This window comes from Talaromyces rugulosus, chromosome II (assembly GCF_013368755.1).
Source record: "Talaromyces rugulosus chromosome II, complete sequence".
Taxonomy (NCBI): Eukaryota; Fungi; Ascomycota; class Eurotiomycetes; order Eurotiales; family Trichocomaceae; genus Talaromyces; species Talaromyces rugulosus.
The window spans coordinates 1,512,455-1,530,418 of NC_049562.1; the positions used below are offsets into that span (position 1 = coordinate 1,512,455).

A 17,964-nucleotide genomic window follows, 5' to 3' on the forward strand; every position below is an offset into this window, starting at 1 on the left:
TGTCAATGGTTGGACAGCTACATTTGTAATAGATTACAGTACTTCATGAACTAGCCTTAAACAGCTAGTCTTTCCCGCTTCAGTTTAGCTTCATACATGGCTATAGACTGTACAATACTCTAATCGGGATAATATTTCCGTGTTCTCTACTTGCAACACACCAATTTTCTATGACTATTGCACTCAAAAATTCAATGTTCAGTAAAGATGTGCCTCCATCCTAGAACAAAAATATATAGCTACTAAGATCCCTTCTTAATGGCCATACAGATCCGTGCTCCACGCAGCGTTCAAAGTCCTGTTCAACGAATAGCTCTCTCCATACGACGACGTACCATTCCCTTGGCCCAGCACCGTAGCGCTCACCACTTTCACATCAACCGAATACGCAAACGATCCCGTGACAGCCAAATGGCCATTATCAAAGCTGACGCTGAGCGTACTCGATTCCGAGTCGAGGCTGAGCCCATCATCCAAAAACAAATTGCCGGTGGCTTTGCCGTCTGCGTCGGGTGCAATGACAAACTCAAAGTCCTGGTCTCGCAGCTGCGTGGTCGTGTTGACTGCGTCTGTGTTGAGTCTGCGCGGTAGAACTGAGCCTCCGCGGATGTGCACGGGGATATCAGTATAGGTGATATTGTCGAGTGTTATGGTTGAACCGGTTCCATTGACTTGCTGCCCGGTCCAGTAATCGTAGAATATATCCTCAGGCAAGTACAATTCAACACTTGTGGAATTCTCCACAGTGACGGGTGACACCAGGACGGATGGTCCAAAGAAAAACTGATAACTGATATTGTATGTGGCCACGTCGTTTGGATACTCGTAGAACAGCGGGATAATAGTAGTTGGCGACCCGTCCACAGTTTGCTGGGTAAAAGCAGTGTAGAAATAATCAATAAGCGCAAACCGCGTACGAATAGCCTTTTGTGCTGCTTCTGTCACCAACGGCCAGCGGTAGAATTCTTGAAAGTTGGACGTATCACCAGCATGGTTACGATAGAATGGGTACCACGCGCCCAGCATTGCCCACCTGGCACAAAGATGCTCGGTAGTATTAAGATTGAAGCCGCACACATCAGCACCGACGGTGGGGATTTGAAAAATGGATGCAAATTCCATGTTTTGCCAGATCGAGATCAAGTATTGCGCCCATTCAGATCCGTTGTCCCCCGTCCAATGGCCTGTTTTGCGTCCATCTCCTGCAAAAGTGCTGCGTGTGATGATGAATGGGCGCTCGTTTGGTCGACGCTTGAGTAAGCCCTCCCGAGTATGTGCAATCATGCCGGACGCAAAGATGTTGTGGGTGTCGTAGGAGACATAGCCTCCATATCCGACAAGGTCTGGCCAGATTGAGCCAGTGTACAAGGGGCCGATACTGTTGTTGAGGGCGTATGGCGGGGTGTTCAAGTTTCGTCCAGCCAGACCAGTCATATTTCCAGTGACGTTGGCGCTCGTTGCAGAAATGCTTCTTGGGTACGGAGAACGAGGTGTAACAACATTCTCCGAAGCATCAGAAGCAGGCGGCTGTAAATCCGCCGGGAATCCAGGCAGAGGAGGCCAAGTAGTGCGCACAGCAGGCGGTGCAGGAGGAATGTCATTATCAATCGCTGATTGAACCGGGTTTTGGCATGGATAATCGCAAAAGTTTTGCGGCTACTATTGTCAGCATCCTCAAGTTTTTTTTTCCTTGTTTAAAGACAAACATACATCGTTCATATCAATCCAAATTCCATCAACGTCTAGGCCATCCTTCGCGTCAAAAAACGAAGCTATTTCGCCCGTCCAGAAAGCCTCGGCGTTGGGATGATACCAATCAATATACGAAACAGCACCAGGCCACATCGTGCCGACGAAGATGCTTCCATTCGAGTTCCTCAGGAACGAATCCGAACTGAGCGCTTTATTATAGGAATCGCTATCGTTCAAGGAAACAGGCGGATCCACCATCACGATATAATGCTGCTGGTGGTCATGCAGATAGCTCACAAGCTCTTGCATCTTGTGCAGGGGAAAGCGCTGGGGGTCGAGGGTCCAAGTCCGGCGCAAGTCCATGTAGTCAATATCAGTCCACATGGTCTCTAGTGGAATCTGAGCCTGGGAGTAGTTGTATACAACGTCCGCCACCATCATGACGTCTTGGTAGCCGTATTTGCATTGGTGGAACCCGTAGGTCCAGTACGATTGCTGGGCGGGCTAAATACAGTCAGCTTTCAATCATTTCTCTTGTTTTTCTGTTTAGCAGACGCACTGTACCAACAACGCCGGCGTACTGGCGAGAAACATCAGCAGGACTGGGTCCGGCCAAGAAGTAAAAGTCAAGCACACCGCCGATGGTGTTGTATTCTAGATACTGACCATCTTCCTCGGTCTGATTAATTTTAATATCCATACCATTGCTGTTGAACAAGAACACGCCATGGGCGGTACCATTCCGCATTTCAATGTAAATGGGATGGGATCCGTATAAATTCGAATGAGCTGGCAGCATCCCGATTCCGATATTCCACAGCGTGCGAGTATAGTTATTTGTCTCCCTTACAAACGAATCCGAATCTTCTCCCAGTCCATAGAGAAAGGGATCTAATGGAAGAGAGGTACGGAGACGGACATATTGGCTTTCAAAAATGAGGTTGGAACCGGACGAATTAAACAGCGTCTCCTGATTGGAGCGACGCTGGACAGCAAAGGAGAATGGGTTTTCTGTATAGGAAAAGACCAGGTCTGACGAATTCGACGTAGATGATCCATCCTGTCCTGTTGGCGGACTCAGAGTGCTCTTTGGGATCTGATAGACTTGCTCTTGGGCATCATAAATCTTGACGTGCAGCCGCGAATCTGAGCATTAGCATTAGCATTAGCATCAACATGTGTTAACTCTTTCTTTGCATGGTACGTACCAGTCTGGTATTCCACCAGCAATTTGAGATCGTTGATATCCTCTCCGTAAACATTGCACGCATCGCCGCTGAGACTCAAATCGGCTGTCCATGACGACTGCGACTGGACGAGATTACTGAGAGTATAGCCAGGGCAATCATCTACCGTAGCGGCAGTGGCTGATGCCGCCAAGGACGCCCAAAGAGCGGTGTTTAAAATGCGACGCATGCTCAACTATACCGAAAAGTATATGTACCTAGATGTACATCGATTGCAAAGAAAGAAAGAAAGAAAAACAAAACAAAACAAAAAAGTGGAAAAAGTGGAAAAAGACGGAATAAAGGCGGAGAAATACAGGTTCAGACGACTATGATGATCTTTGCCTTGTTTAATTGTTGTTTTTAACCGGTCTTTCTTTATGTTGGTTCCCTTCCAATCATAGCAATAGCTAAGCTTCAATAGGTGAGGGCAAGGTTGCAGTACTACCAACTTTAATTCGAGCGAGCTTAGTGAGATGCAACTCATTATTCAGACAGTGTACATCAAAGTAGCCGTAACAAGTGTGAGAAATTTTTTTTTTCAATGTAAATAAATAAGAAGATTTTCTGCTAAAGTTAATTTTGTCCCGAGTTAAATCAATCTGTGTTCTAGGAAGAATGTTTTTGTAAGTATATATGGCAACAATAATGCGGGGAAAAACCCCCGAATTTCCCGAACGGAACGGCGGATGTGCATTCAGAGCTAATATTATTAAGTACCACCGTGCTTACATGGAAAATTAACAATTGCTACTTGTGGGTCTAGGGTTTAGAGTACGGAGTAGATGAGGGGTAAAAGGATTAGTTGTGCTTCTCTGCTAGTTTTTAAAAGTACCACTCTTCCAAGAGGCGTCAAGAAAGGAACCAAGCCTTCATTTCGCCAGTGTGGGTACCTGATCTGCTGTCAACTGCTAGTATATTAGGTCTTTTGGGCCCTTTATGCAAGGCATCCATAAGTCTCTTATCGACTCTACCCGAATTTAAGACAGGCTGATTCCTATGCCGTTGCCATGTTGTGTAACAAATGCTCTAGAGGATCGTTCTGCGAGTTATCAGCCAAACATACTCAATAGTAAACCTATCCATTTTCTTGTATATTATTATTTCTCAGGGATTCGGCAAGGTCCCCACTTTTGTAGTAAACCCTGTCTGACGCTAGCCTATATAGGCAATATAAATGCTACCTTAATTTCCAATATCGTCACGTGATACGACTTGTTTTCTGCTTTACAGATCTGCACCAGAGCAATATATTCGTCGATAATGATTGGAACATTAAATATCTAGTTGATCTTGAGTGGATATGCTCACTACCAATTGAGACGTTGCACCCTCCGTTTTGGTTGACAAGCCGAGGAGTGGACCAACTACGAAGGGGCCAACATTTGGACGCTTATAGCAGAGTTCATGAAGAGTTCATGGCTGCCTTTGAGGAAGAAGAGACGTCGTTTCCTCCTTTAAATGGCAATGCTTTGTATCGCACACAGATTATGAGAAGAGGCTGGGGAATTGGAAACTTTTGGTATTTTCAGTCGTTAGACAATCCCAAAGGAATGTGTAATATATTCCTCCAGCATATTCAACCAATATTCGCAGAATCGCATGGCACAGACATAAAATTCAATGAGATAATGGCGCCATATTGGGGTGCTGATGCAGCCCAAGTCATTTCCACCAAGCTGAAGCAAAAGGAAATATATGAAAATGAGTTGCAGAATGCATTTGAAGCTGGAGATTTCAAAGACGCAAGTTTTGATGGGTCTAGTGGAGATGCTATATAACAGATGAAGAGTAATAAAAGCCCAAGGGTAAGCTATCATTTGGTGTATACTATAGAAATATTATCAGGGACGTCTACCCCGCACGTCGATCTAAGCTGGCTCTGTCGTGCACATCCAATATTTCGCGATATTTACCAAAGGGAAAGAGCGCAGCGGCAAATACATTAAAAGCAGCATGTCGTATCAGGTGAGGTGGTCTGTAAATAAACATTGAATGTTATTAAATCATTGAGACTCGGTTGACTCGGCTTCTCCGCCCTAACATTACGTCGGACCCCACCATCAACCATCACCCAACACCAGCCCACTAACCTTTCCGATTACATCAATTGATGCCTGTATTGCTCGAAAACAACGAAGCTAGAGAAAGCACTAAGCATACCTTGAATAATCACGCCTAATCTCAAGTGCTGACCCGACCATGGCGCCCAAGGCCAAGATCATCATCGACACCGATCCGGCAAGTTTGTTATCAATCAATCAATCAATCCACCACGATAAAAACTGACCGGTCCAGGGCATCGATGACATCCTCGCCATGCTGCTCGCCTTTGCAGCGAGCCCGGATGAGGTTGACGTGCTGCTCATCTCGCTGACCTTTGGCAACATTGAAGTGCAAAAGTATGCCTTAGTACCATAACTTGATGTCTTCGTAAACTAACATCGATGCAAGCTGCCTCCGCAATGTCGTCTCCATGCTGCATATTCTCGACCGCGAGATTCAATGGCGCAAAGACCAGGGCAAGCCCGAAGGATTCGACACGCTGAGAGTGCGCAAGCCGGTGATTGCGGTGGGAGCCCAGGAGCCGCTGGACGATCAGAAAATGCTGGCCGACTATTTCCGTGAGATATATCTCTATATCTCTATATAAATATATACTGACTGATTCCAGACGGCAAAGATGGTCTCGGGGGTATTCACTTTAGCGTGAGTCTGCCATCTTCCTCATTGAGATCTAGATCTAACGGAGACAGCACCCCCATCTCACCCCTGGCGAGTCGTGGGAGCATCTCTTTGCGCCCATCTCGGATCCAGATGTGCTTCCGAATGTGACCTCTTCGACATCGCACCAGTCCTTTGTCCCATCTAGACAGCATGCATCCGACGAGATCCTGCGAGTGTTGCAGGAAAACGAGGCCGATACAGTGACCATTGTCGCTGTTGGCCCCTTGACCAACCTCGCGCTGGCTGCTGCCAAGGACCCAGAGGCTTTTCTGCGTGTCAAAGAGGTTGTCGTCATGGGCGGCGCGATCCACGAAGCCGGAAATGTACTTCTCTCTCTGTCCTTCATTATATATACGTAAAGAAAAAGCTAATATATACCAGGTCACCCCCGTAGGCGAATTCAACGCCTACGCCGACTCAGTCGCAGCCGCGCGCGTCTTCGCACTGACATCCCCAAATCCACGCAGCACACTGCCCCTCAGCACCAAACTCCAACCTTACCCAGCGCAGCTCAGCAAGCAACTGGTCCTCAAACTGTTCCCACTGGACATCACTCTACAACACAACCTCAGCCGCGGCGATTTCGATCACACCATTGCGCCGCTCCTGCAAGCTGGCAGTCCGCTGGCCGAGTGGGTGTCTGCGTTTATGGCGCATGTTTTCCAGACGCTGGAGCGCCTGCACCCGGGCCACGAGGGCTCCAGTGCCAAGCTTTCGCTGCATGATCCCGTGTGTGTCTGGTATGCGCTGACCGCAGATGATGCGCGGTGGAAGGCGACGCGCACGTCACCAGAGGATATCAGGATTGAGACAGTTGGGCAGTGGACGAGGGGTATGTGTGTGATCGACCGCAGGAACAGGCACAAGGTTGATAGTGAGGTGGAGAGTCATAGTGATCATGGACTGTGGCTGAATTCCAGGGCCGGTAATAGGATCATCCGTATGGAGGAGTCCCCCGGAGGAGACTCTTTCGGGCTGGTTTTACTGAAGAAGCTTTTTGGCTAGAGGCTTACGTAGTAGAATTTTATTTACTCAGATTGGTTAATAGATAGATTGATCCGCTGCGAGATTTCCCGTCTTGTCACACTGCGTACTGTACTATCAATACTATCAACAGGGATGGTGGCTGCATTGTGATACAAGCACCGTGGGTCTCGTCTCATCCACTTTTGAAACCGAGGAATTTGAATCGTCATTCAAGATATTATAATAAGAACAAATTCCAGCGCCTATGATGCAGATCGTGGGTAGACAAACTTGTTTGATACAAGGGTCTGGCATGGGATGCACAGGTCGCAGATCGCAGATCGCGTTTGACAGTTGACTGCTGTATATGTTGTGTGTCTACGAATTGAACATCCTGCAGTAGGTATGATTAGTTACTTCTCTGTTTCTCTGTCCCTCTGTTAGTTCCAGTTGTGTGCTATCTGTTCTTTGATGTGTGAAATTAGCAGACCGTCGACCCGGCGACGTGTATAACCATGCCAAACAAAATTCAGCAATAAAACCGTACATACAAACCATTTTATTCTTGATTCTCGGCTTTGTCAATTGCCCTTCCCGCCAACACCAAAATGTTAGTTTCGATGTGTTGCAGCACTGGAATGTCTATCAGCGGCAATGGAATGTCCAGCCCGCGCTGGACATCCTAAGTCGCCTCTGATAGGAGAACATGCAGCCAATGCAATCACAAACCATAGTGAATTCAACAGTAGATCCATACCAATGGGTGTGAAGCTTGTATACGCACTAGAAAAAATCCACTGAATGGCGCAAAACAAGAGCGTGTCGTGGAGAGCGTGTCGAAATGAGGATCGTCGATATAAGAGACTGGCAATGTCGCTGATGGTGTGCACCCCCGATTTCTTTTCTCTTCAATCTCAGTTCTTCGTTGATTGCAGGTCAAACAGCAGCTGATAGTTCATTCGTTTCTCTTCACTTTACAATGTATGTCCAGAACTTGTTCACCCTGTCTGTAGCCGCTTTGGCCGGCTCAGCCATCGCTGCAGAGTACAATGGCGGCGAGATTCCAGCGGCTTTGCGCCAAGGGCGCGGCAAGAACAGGGCGTCTTCTTCTGCTGCCATGTCGATGATGGCAACGCCATCGTCGTCGTCGGCCGCCATGTCTGCCCTGCCCTCTTCGGCTATGATGATGATGGTCACGGTGACGGTAACGCCCACTGTCACAGAGTCACCGTCTGCGTGGCCATCGCCCTCATCTGAATGGCCATCTACCTCCCCAACTGCGTGGCCATCGGCAGCCCCATCCCCATCGGCCTCGCCTTCCAGCAGCGTGGCCATGCAAAGGTCCTTCACCCCCAAGGTCTCTCCCTCTTCATCCCACCTCCGTTCTAGCTCGGCGACACACGCCGCCATGGCGTCGTCAACTCCGCTGATAGGCAAAATCGGCGTCCCAGTCAACGACTTGGTCGACAACAAGGACGACAAGTCCAAGCAGCCATTCCAGAACAAGGCTGGAAAGGACAAGCCTGCCCCGGCAGCCCAGATTATTGGCACTGACGATATGCGTGTGAACACCAAGGACGACTGCTCCCTGCGCTGCCAGAGCCTCGCCGAACAGTGTGTTGAACTGTTGCCCAAGGACAACGACTTCTGGTAAGCAATCTGATGGAACAATTCGACAGAAGAGATAGCTAACAATGTGTGCTTGTCTGTAGTTGGACCCAGTATCCGGATTGCCAGAACCGCTGTGTCACACAACATGTGGGTACTGCGTGAGAGTCGGCTATAAGCACGTAAGTCCCCCGCTTTAGCTTCTACTAACTCGGCTTTGCTAATGAGTGGTACAAGACCGGTTCTCTAGTGCACATTTTATGTCTGAATCTCGATTGTGGTGCTGGGCGTTTGGGTGGTTTTCTCGTTGGGCGTGCCGCGGGCGGTTGTTGTTCGCAGTAGTGATAGTCAAAAATATACAATGTAGTTCTTTCCAAAGCACAAGAATTGTCCCTGTAGAGAAAGTAGAGAGAAGAACGATGTTGACGGTGTTGTGTGTGTTTGCACGTGATACTGTCCAAATGAGGAAAGAGCGACTGCCCCACGGCCGTCGCCACGGAACGGCAGGCGCGCTAGGCCCCAAGCGGAAATCGGCTGTCGCGTGCCTGGCAGCCCGGTTTTTACAGGCCAGAGCCTCGCCCGCCGCCCGCCAATCAGCGGCGACCCTGCGAGCACAAGGCACGCGACACTTTTTATCGTCGCATGCGTGCTCTCGCTATAATACTTTCATTCTGTCAGACTGGCAGACGTCTATCTTCATCTTCATTTCCATCTCCAGCTGCCTGCCTGCCTGTCTGTTTATCTGTCTGCCAGCCTGCAAGCAACCGCTATCTACACTTTTGCTATATCTATGATCCCATTGGTGATCTACATCATCAGCCCTTATCAACAGACCAGTCTGTAGCACAGTTCAATCCCACGAAACAGGAACATGCCCCCTCGCCTGCCACCGACTCCTGCTGCCTCGGGCGAACTGCATATCAAAGACCGTCCAATCGACAGCATGTCTGAGCACTCGTTTGCCCTGCCGCCCGCTGCTTTGAGTCCTGTTGTCACCGACGACAGCAACAGCAACAGCAACAGTCGCAAAACCTCTGTAGTCTTCCAGACCCCCGTCTCGCCAGCATCGCCTGATATCGGCGGTCGCCGAATGAGCACTACTTCGTCTCGTGGCGGCACGAAGAGAGCTGCTGCTACCCTGGACGAGTTCAACTTGCCGCCTCCACCGACGAGGACCAGGAAGATTATCCAGATGAAGCCCAAGACTTTGTCATCGTCATCTGCCGGTGCTGCCGGTAGTGCTTCCCAGTCAGCCCCAAAAAGCACCGGCAAATCAAACACCGCCAGCTCAAAGCCAACCGCCGCCGGGGCTGCCAATACATCTACTACTACTACTGCTACTACATCGCAACAGCCCAATGCCAATGGCTCCAAGAAGAAGCAGCCCAGCGCGACGTCGGCTGCAGGACGCAAAATTGCACGCAAGACGGCACACAGTCTGATTGAGCGTCGCCGACGGTCTAAGATGAACGAGGAGTTTTCGACCCTGAAAGATATGATTCCTGCATGCCGGGGACAGGAAATGCACAAACTCGCTATTCTTCAGGTTAGTACTTTGCCTCTCTCTATCTTTCTTTACCTTTCAGTTCTAACAGATTTTCTAGGCAAGCATTGACTACATGAACTACCTCGAAGAATGCATCACCGAACTCAAAAGCGCCTCGAGCGGCAAGCACAGTACCGCCAACACCCCAATCATGAGAGCACCCCCAGGCCCTCCATCGCCCACATCGCCCGAACTGGTCATGACCGAGCGAGCAGACGAAGAATGCTTCTCGGCATCCTCGGCATCCTCGTCTGTGGCTGCCTCACCTGCCCTCTCACCGCACACTGGCCCTACTACAACACACCAATTCCAATCCATTGACTCGTCGTCCTCATCATACTACCCGATCCTGCCATCCCCAGCTCTGGGACCAGTACAGTTCCAGCAGCAATATCAAAATAATAATAATAACAACAATAACAGCTGGCGAGCACCTTCACAACCACTCGCCTCTGCAACCCCTTCGCCCGCAATCCTGCCTCAACAGCACCACCGATACAGCGTCTCCTCCAGCTATGCCAGCAGCAGCACCAGTACCAGCGGCACCACCGCTCTGGAGAATGATAGCATGATCGACCACGAGGCCAGCGCCGCTCTGCTAATGCTAAATATGGACCGTCGCGGAGGTGTCGAGGAGAGCGCGCAACGGTCGTCTCTCGCCGCTGAAGCCACGGCACGCAAGCGCAAGATGGGCATGAGTGTGCGCGATTTACTTGCGCCGTAGTTTTAGGACTTTGTGGTTTATTTTCTGTCTGTTTCTTGTATGTAATTATTGAATTGCTTTAATTGGTTTATTGGGTTGATTGGTTGGGTATGGAAGGGATAGTATGTAAAAGGGGTGGATTTTTGCTTTTGTTTCGTTGTGTTTTTATACCACGATCGACGAGTTATGAAATTGATAAATATGTAGTAGCGAGTGCAAAAAAATGCTATTGATCTGTTAATCCAGTTTCCATCTACATTTAGTCTGCCTTATTTTGGCCATACACACAAAAGTAATCAAACTAGGGATCAACCAAACTCGATTTCTATCTATAGGCCAATCAGCCTTAGTTAGTGCGAATACAATGCAAAAACAAAACAAAAAAATTAACACTTCAAAACAACTCGACCTTTTTCTATGTACATCGAGGATTAAAAAAAAAAGACTAGACAAAAGGCAAATAAAAAAAAAAGGGTTGCCTCCGATGACTGTGTTCAACAGCAACGAGCAGACCACGGAAAGAAAACTCCCAATGTAACGCCATTGCTGTAGGGTTGCTAAAGATATGTCACAAAATGATGCAGATTTGAAGAGAAAAGGAAGAAAAAAAGGTAAAAAGGATAGACGAGTCGCAAAGGCGGGGGAAAGGTGGTACTTTTCACAAGTGATGATGATGACGGTGAAAGGAATATGCAGTGAGTGTGGTAGTAGTACGTAGTAGTACTATGGTCAATGTGGTGTAATTTACATGCCCTAAAAGGGTTCGGATGTAAGGAGGGGTTTTGGTCAGGTGAGAGTATGTAGTTGGCGGGACAGCGGGTGCCAAGATAGGTTATGATAAACAGTATCATCGCCAGCGACGAACTGCTCCTATACATCGAAGCTCCACCGCCATTTCAACGGTCTCATTTGCTCTCGCGACTTTGGCTCGTCCACTTCGACGCGGATGGCTTCAATGCCCTTGTCGTCAGGCCGTCCCATGGGGCTGGCGATATTGTCGTATGGCGAGCGGAAAGCTTTGCCGCTATCTTCTGTACGCTTCGACTCTGGTCGTGAATACGGTGTGTCGGGACAGTGGAAAGAATCCGATCCAAGACTCGATGGCGAATCAGAACGGGTTGACGATATCGGCAGATGCCACTCGTCATAGGCGTGACGGATGTGAGCCATCGACTCTGGTCGAGATGCAAGTGTTGCCGCCGGTGGATAACGAGGACTACAATCAGAGAGCGCCTCTGAGCTGATATAGTCTCTGTCAAAGTCTTTGATCACTGCGACCGGGGGCGGCCGGCGCTTTTTGTCGGTCGCTTTGCGATTGTTGAGACTCGTGCCAGCGGCAAACCAACTCTTCCGGTCTGGCATCGGAATCGACTGTCCTTCTTGGAGATCATCATATTCCTCAGCAGTCTCTTCAATCTTTATGTCAAGTCTTGCTGCTGCCCTGCGTGTACTTGGCGCTTTGCTCTTACGGACGGAATCGTGCCTAGCCTTTCCGGCCATGACTCTGGCGGTCGGCGGTGGTTGCATCATCCATCGTGTCTCGGCACGACTAGTCGGCCCACTGACAATTGGCGGGTGCAAGTCATTCACTGGCGGCGCGCGACCGACATAATATTTATTCGAGTGGCTTGTTCCTGCTCGAGCGCGGCCGGGAAACCTGGCCGACTGCTGCTGTTCCTCTTCCTCCCCTTCTTCCCCCCAGAGCACTTCATCTTCGCGCTGGTATCGAGTCCAGTGGAAGCGTTCTCCCAAAGACGCCTTTAGCGTCTTCTCCCTCTCGGATGGCGGTCCGTCTTCGATCGTCGTGCTCGAGGTGGCGGACAATCTCGGCGGCGCCATGCCATCACTCTGACAGTTCTTCGCACGATGGCGACGAGTCGGGGGCCCAGGGCCCAGGGTGATCTCTTCGGCCCATCCGGAATTGGTACTGAACGGAGTCGGTTGAGCAAACGGGCGCGGCTGATCGGTGACGATAACGGTCGACTTTGCCTGTTCCCTCTGGGCTCGTGCAGCGTCTCTCTTCCTCCGTCGCCGGTCTACCGCAGTGGCACACGGGGTGCATGTGGCATAGTAGAAGACGGCGGACTGCACGCCCCGGGCTAACCACATCGTGGTGCGGCTCTACTCCTGCTATTTAAGACAACCTGGGACGTTGCACGCAACGACTTCCTGGGCCTTTGGAAAGCATGGAGGGTACAATGAGGACAGTGGTGAACACACGAAGGCGGTCTGTAGTTTTGTGGGCGAATGATTCGAAGAAAACAGCTGCACGATTGACCGACAGTTCCAAATAATGCAGGCGTGGTGGTGGGCGGATTGGGCCGGTCAGTAAACGGGCGTCAGCAGGGCGATTGGGGCGAATTGTCGGACAAATTGAAAAGAAACAACACAAAAAAGAAAACGAGGCGAGGAGAGAGAGGAGAGAGCAGAGAGGTAAAGAGAGAAAGAGAGACTGAGGGGCTGCTGTGATCCGAACGCAGACACGGTGACTACGAAGAAAGACAGAGGTTGACGCCTGACGCCGGCGACAAGGGGAAGGAAGGTTTCAGAGTAAACGCTGCAACAGGGCCGCCTGAGGGGGGCAGCCCCACAGAAAGGGGCCATCGCACAACGCTATTGGTGCACTGGCCCCAGCATGCCGCCGCTAGTGCTGCACCACCGGACCCGCGCTAGCCGCATTCGGCCATTTTCAACTCGGACAGTCTCGACCATAACAGTATATCCATGAGGATTATTCGAATATTATTCTTATTTACATTACCAGCAGTGTGTACGGTATGTGCTCCGGATTGGCTCGCAAAGTGACAGGCGCCAGTGGCGCTACTCGGCCACGTGTTGGCCGCTGGTCTGTTGTCGCTTGTCACTGGTGGGCTCAGGAATGTTGGTGCTAGCAGCGACGTAATTTAAATCAATGGACATGGGCACCGCGGCTACAAACCATGCCCTATACTGATATTATTATGATTATCTGTAGCTAACTGTATTGCCACTCAGTGCTCGATTCCTGATTGCATGCAAAGAAATCGACAAAACAAGTAATTTGCAATAATGATAAACATGTTCTGTAGTCTCGCAGGAAAGGCCCCCACATCATCGTGACATAATCCAATAAAGTGGGGCGGGTGGGGCTTCCGGAATAGGAAAGACGCAATGAATCGATATCAACAGCAGAACAAACTCACCCTCCATTACTGCTATTCCGACTACACAACAAGTCACATTGGTGAAAATGGCATTCCCTGGATATCTTGAATATACTCGCTATATGAATATGCACTGCTCAATCGATACAACACACCTTGAACCAACATGACGTTTAGTCCAAAGAGACATCGCTAATATGTGATGATGAAGAAGAAGAAGAAGGAGAAGAAGAAGAAGACGAAGAAGAAGAAGAAGAAGAACTACAATTGCTTCACCTCCCTTGGATAATCCCCGTCGCCCGGGTCGTCGAAATGACCACACACGGCATATCACACCACAAACACACGCTGCGCCGTTCCTTCTCAAGCCCGGCCAGCCTCGAGCACCCTTCGCCAAAACACCTCTCGCGCTGGGCAGCGACATCGGTGCACTGCTTCTTGCGGCAGCCAGCACAAAGCCAGCCATCGGTTGCCGTGCACCGACAAAAGTCTCCGTCTCCCGGGGCAAAGCTGTATTTGACTGTGGCCGAGGGCGGCTTGCTGAAATTACGGTTCTTGTGAGGCGTGCCACTTGCCCAGCAGTCGACGCAGAGATGCCGCGTTCTCGTGCGCCACGCGCTGGTCCCTTGGCCAAATGACTCCTATGGGTTGCAGTTAGTTAGAGTCCCTAATATTGGGGTATTCCAGACTACCACGCACCCGTACGACGCATGCGTCACACACCGGAATCGAGCAGTACCGACACAGCTCCGCGCGATAACCCCGCCGATGATTTGCCTCGGCGCAGGACATTTGCGCTATTGATTTCAGATTCCGCCAGTACGAGCTCTGGTGCATTCCAATAAAAATCTCCGCGCGGACCCGGATCCAGTCTCCAGCGCCGTCGTCGGGACGCGGCCGTGGGAAGCCATGCAGCGCAGCGCGGCAGCCCGTGCTGACTCGAGACAGCTGGATCAGGTCGCCAACTCCTAGGTACAGAGCGAGCGTGGAGACAACAGGCCAGGGGTAGATAATATCCAGCAATTCCGGCATAGAGCTCTGGTAGGTTTGACTTTATATATATATCCGAAGAAGGTTAAACGCATGGACCTGTCGTTTGAAACGTTCAATCTCCACAGCACAGAACGACACAGATGAGGCTGAAAAACAAAATATATTGAATGAGGATGTCAACTTCTGAATACTCAAAAAGCGTAGATCTACATCCTCGAATCCGGTAGGAAATAAACAGACTGGTCGATGCGGCTGACCAAGTGAGATCGAAAGCCCGAAGATGTATTGTAGTCAACCAAGTCCACAAAAGTAACCACAGCAGAGAAAGAAAAACAAAAAGAAAACAGACAAGACGCACAAAGTTCCATCAGCCTCAAGGCTGATCGCTCACGAAAACACGCAGCGTGGGGAAACTTGGGAAAGTCAGCAGCGCCGGCCGGCCCAATCACGGGGCCGGGCTGGCCGGGGTAAGGAAAGCTCCATAATTTATATCCTTTTTGTTTCCCTCTCTCTCTTCAACTTCAAATGTTGTATTTTCATCGCCGTCGAATTCCTGTTTTCTTCTTTTCTGCTTCGCGTCTCGACCAATTACCTTGAGTTTAGACCTGTTCTTTTTTTTTTTCCTTTCTTATTATACCTTTCTCGCTGCGGGGTAGCACCGAAAGGAAGAATTCTTCCCCCCTCCAGCACCAGCTTCGGGCGGCAGAAGCTCGTCCGTTGTTTGCTCCAACCTAGCTCACCATGTCCCTGACCTCGTACATCAACAGTGCGTCCTCTTTTTTTTTTTCTCCTGGTTTTTTAGTCATAGCTAATGCAAGCAATTAGAAAAAGTCCTGGTCATCACCGTGGACGGCCGCACCCTCCTCGGCACCCTGCTCTCGACAGACCAGCTCACAAACCTCGTCCTCACGCAGACCGTTGAACGCATCATTCGCACCGCAGATGACCCGGAACCCAGCTCGGAGATTGAACATGGCTTGTACCTGATTCGCGGCGATAATGTGGTGGTTTGCGGCGAGATCGACGAGGCGATTGACGCCGATGTAGACTGGAGTAAGGTCAAAGGGGAGGTTATACGCGGGACGAAAAATCTTTGATCTGAGGAAGGCTTTTTGCCCCATTATACAAGGGAATATTTTTTCTTCTTTTTTTCATTGAAAAACAAGAGAAACAAACACTGGATCAAGAGGGATGGTCCATCTTCGCGGTGTTGAAAAAACACACGACCGCGCGACCATTGTCATCATCCATTCCACCGGCTCGAAACCTGCAGGCGACCAACATCGCAGCACGTCCGATCAACAATTAACGAGAAAAGATTCATTAGGAGTTACGGGGTTTTTTCTTCTTCTTTCTACTTTAAAAGAGAAATTTTGAGGTTCTTTTTGTACGTCATTTTATAACATGATATCCCAGAGGTAATCAATCCTCTTTTTCAATAAGATACAAATTACAACAATTTTAAAAATGATGTTAGCTGCACCTTATACTATTTTCTATTCGTAATAAATGTAGATAAATCATAATTTGATGCTAAGGTATCGGATACTTTTTGCGTTTTGTGACAATATACAACCAAGTCAGCAACAGCACTTATTGATATGAAGACTATATAGAAATGCCACGACCAGGTATCACCGGGTATCCCACATGCCAACTGAAAAAAAAAAAAGACACACTCTCTCGACATGCTATACAAACATCCTAGCCAATGCTTCACAATTGAAATGAACAACAGGTCTGGCGGGTAAAAAGCAACAGAGAAACAAACTTATAACACAAGGTTTATTTAACCTATCGAACTAAGATCGAGCGGAACACTGCTGCCTCGCCCAGCACGGTATCTTCGAACTCCGCCGGCAAACGGTCGAGGCTTTGGGAACAGGCTTTCGTCTTGAAATCGGAAACGATTGTCCTGGACAGATCGGGTAGGTCCTGGAGACGGCGAGTGAGACAGCGTGTGAGATGCCGGACTAGAGCTTCCATTTGTAAGCGTATACGCGCTTGGGTCCAACGTCGACCTTGTTGGCGGCGCTGAAACAGGTGGTGGTGGAGGAGCAAGAGGAGCAGCTGGAGGTGATGCAGGTGGAGGTGGAGGGGGAGGAGCTGCAGGTAACGAGGGCGCTGATACAGCAGGGGGTGGCGGGGGAGGTGCAGGGGGAGCTGATGGCGCGTGTGAATTGCCAAAGGCATTTCTAGCAGCTTGCACAGCAATGGACGCTGCTGGTGAAGCACCGTTGGGTATAGACGGTGCCGAAGACGGGGGTGGCGGAGGCGCAGATGGGGGAAGTCTGGGCGCCGCATTCGATGGAGGTTGTGGAGGAGCACTGGGAGGCGTAGAAGTGACAGGCGGCGGCGGAGGGGGAGGAGGAGCTGCTGGAGCCGTTCCTGACGGCTTCCTTGACGAGACTGTGGGAGGAGGTGGCGGGGGCCTTGAAGAGCCTGGGACAGGAGGAGGAGCTCGAGGTGGGGGAACTTCTGGAGCAGATTTGAAAGAGATTGCTGAAATTGCAGACGATGGCCGTGATGCAGGTCGCGGAGGCGGTTTTCGTAGATTCGCAACCAATGGGTTCACGGCCGGCCCATCCCCTCCACTAGGGGGCACAGGAGGCGGGCGTGACCCCGGAAGTTTGGGGGCTCCTATCGTTGGTCTCGGTGCTGATCCAGTTGGTGGTTTTGGCCGCGAAGCCTCAGAATCTGAAAGATATGATGATGATTCTCGGTTGGCACCGGTATCCACACCACCACCACGACTTCGTAATTTCGGCATTCCTCCAGCGAAAAGACCGCCCAGTTGCGGGGCAGCTGCTACCCCAGAATCCCCTCCATCACTCGCACCAGGTCTTCCTTCGCTATTGCTCCTTAATCGGTTTGCTGATGGGACTGGAGGTGCTAAACCGCCCGGCGGCTTGGGCATGCCAGGAATTGCGGGCGCCCCCCCAATTGCAGGTGCACTGGGTTTATTGTCGCTGGCCACCAACGGAGCAGATCGATCGTTTGTGACGGCTTTCTTTAGCCGCGGGGCTCCTTTGGTGATATCTGCAAACAGGGCGCTCTGTCTAGTGTCAGTACCCCGAAAACGCACAGGGTCAGCGGTGGAGAGAACATACTCGGTCCTGGGTAGCGCCCTTTGCTGGCTTAGCAGACTTACTACCTCCAGGCGGTGGTGGCGGCGGAGGAGGAGGCCCTCCCATGCCTGGAGGAGGGGGAGGTGGCGGAGGAGGCGGAGGAGGCATCTCGTGAGTCGTGAGCGCCGAATGGGCGACGTATGGATATAGAGGAGAGATAGCAAGACGACGACAAAACCACAGATGCCTGCTCGGCAGGTGGACAGCCTGGGTAGAGAAAGGTCGGGGTGGC

General features: G+C 50.3%; 8 protein-coding genes across 8 annotated transcripts; 4 read left to right on the top strand and 4 right to left on the bottom strand.

Annotated features, from left to right (window-relative positions):
* Positions 1 to 255: 255 nt before the first annotated feature.
* Positions 256 to 3,108, bottom strand: TRUGW13939_02989 (uncharacterized protein; the record flags this gene model as incomplete). Its single annotated transcript, XM_035486175.1, has 4 exons — positions 256 to 1,656; positions 1,711 to 2,196; positions 2,252 to 2,838; positions 2,901 to 3,108. 4 exons carry the CDS (start codon positions 3,106 to 3,108, stop codon positions 256 to 258), a joined length of 2,682 nt encoding a protein of 893 aa, XP_035342068.1.
* A 2,108-nt stretch (positions 3,109 to 5,216) lies between these two features.
* TRUGW13939_02990 (uncharacterized protein) lies at positions 5,217 to 6,650 on the top strand (the record flags this gene model as incomplete). Its single annotated transcript, XM_035486176.1, has 5 exons — positions 5,217 to 5,320; positions 5,373 to 5,542; positions 5,593 to 5,627; positions 5,675 to 5,968; positions 6,027 to 6,650. Coding segments are annotated over 5 exons (1,227 nt in total), but the record flags the coding sequence as incomplete, so codon positions are not given.
* Positions 6,651 to 7,590: 940 nt separating this feature from the next.
* Positions 7,591 to 8,384, top strand: TRUGW13939_02991 (uncharacterized protein; the record flags this gene model as incomplete). The annotated part of the gene is made up of 2 exons (XM_035486177.1): positions 7,591 to 8,261; positions 8,324 to 8,384. 2 exons carry the CDS (start codon positions 7,591 to 7,593, stop codon positions 8,382 to 8,384), a joined length of 732 nt encoding a protein of 243 aa, XP_035342070.1.
* A 706-nt stretch (positions 8,385 to 9,090) lies between these two features.
* Positions 9,091 to 10,489, top strand: TRUGW13939_02992 (uncharacterized protein; the record flags this gene model as incomplete). The annotated part of the gene is made up of 2 exons (XM_035486178.1): positions 9,091 to 9,765; positions 9,824 to 10,489. The coding sequence occupies 2 exons, from the start codon at positions 9,091 to 9,093 to the stop codon at positions 10,487 to 10,489; spliced, it is 1,341 nt and encodes a 446-aa protein (XP_035342071.1).
* An 849-nt stretch (positions 10,490 to 11,338) lies between these two features.
* On the bottom strand, positions 11,339 to 12,577 carry TRUGW13939_02993 (uncharacterized protein; the record flags this gene model as incomplete). The annotated part of the gene is made up of 1 exon (XM_035486179.1): positions 11,339 to 12,577. One exon carries the CDS (start codon positions 12,575 to 12,577, stop codon positions 11,339 to 11,341), a length of 1,239 nt encoding a protein of 412 aa, XP_035342072.1.
* Positions 12,578 to 13,883: 1,306 nt separating this feature from the next.
* On the bottom strand, positions 13,884 to 14,643 carry TRUGW13939_02994 (uncharacterized protein; the record flags this gene model as incomplete). The annotated part of the gene is made up of 2 exons (XM_035486180.1): positions 13,884 to 14,252; positions 14,311 to 14,643. The coding sequence occupies 2 exons, from the start codon at positions 14,641 to 14,643 to the stop codon at positions 13,884 to 13,886; spliced, it is 702 nt and encodes a 233-aa protein (XP_035342073.1).
* A 702-nt stretch (positions 14,644 to 15,345) lies between these two features.
* On the top strand, positions 15,346 to 15,701 carry TRUGW13939_02995 (uncharacterized protein; the record flags this gene model as incomplete). The annotated part of the gene is made up of 2 exons (XM_035486181.1): positions 15,346 to 15,370; positions 15,430 to 15,701. 2 exons carry the CDS (start codon positions 15,346 to 15,348, stop codon positions 15,699 to 15,701), a joined length of 297 nt encoding a protein of 98 aa, XP_035342074.1.
* A 692-nt stretch (positions 15,702 to 16,393) lies between these two features.
* On the bottom strand, positions 16,394 to 17,840 carry TRUGW13939_02996 (uncharacterized protein; the record flags this gene model as incomplete). The annotated part of the gene is made up of 2 exons (XM_035486182.1): positions 16,394 to 17,659; positions 17,715 to 17,840. The coding sequence occupies 2 exons, from the start codon at positions 17,838 to 17,840 to the stop codon at positions 16,394 to 16,396; spliced, it is 1,392 nt and encodes a 463-aa protein (XP_035342075.1).
* Positions 17,841 to 17,964: the final 124 nt, after the last annotated feature.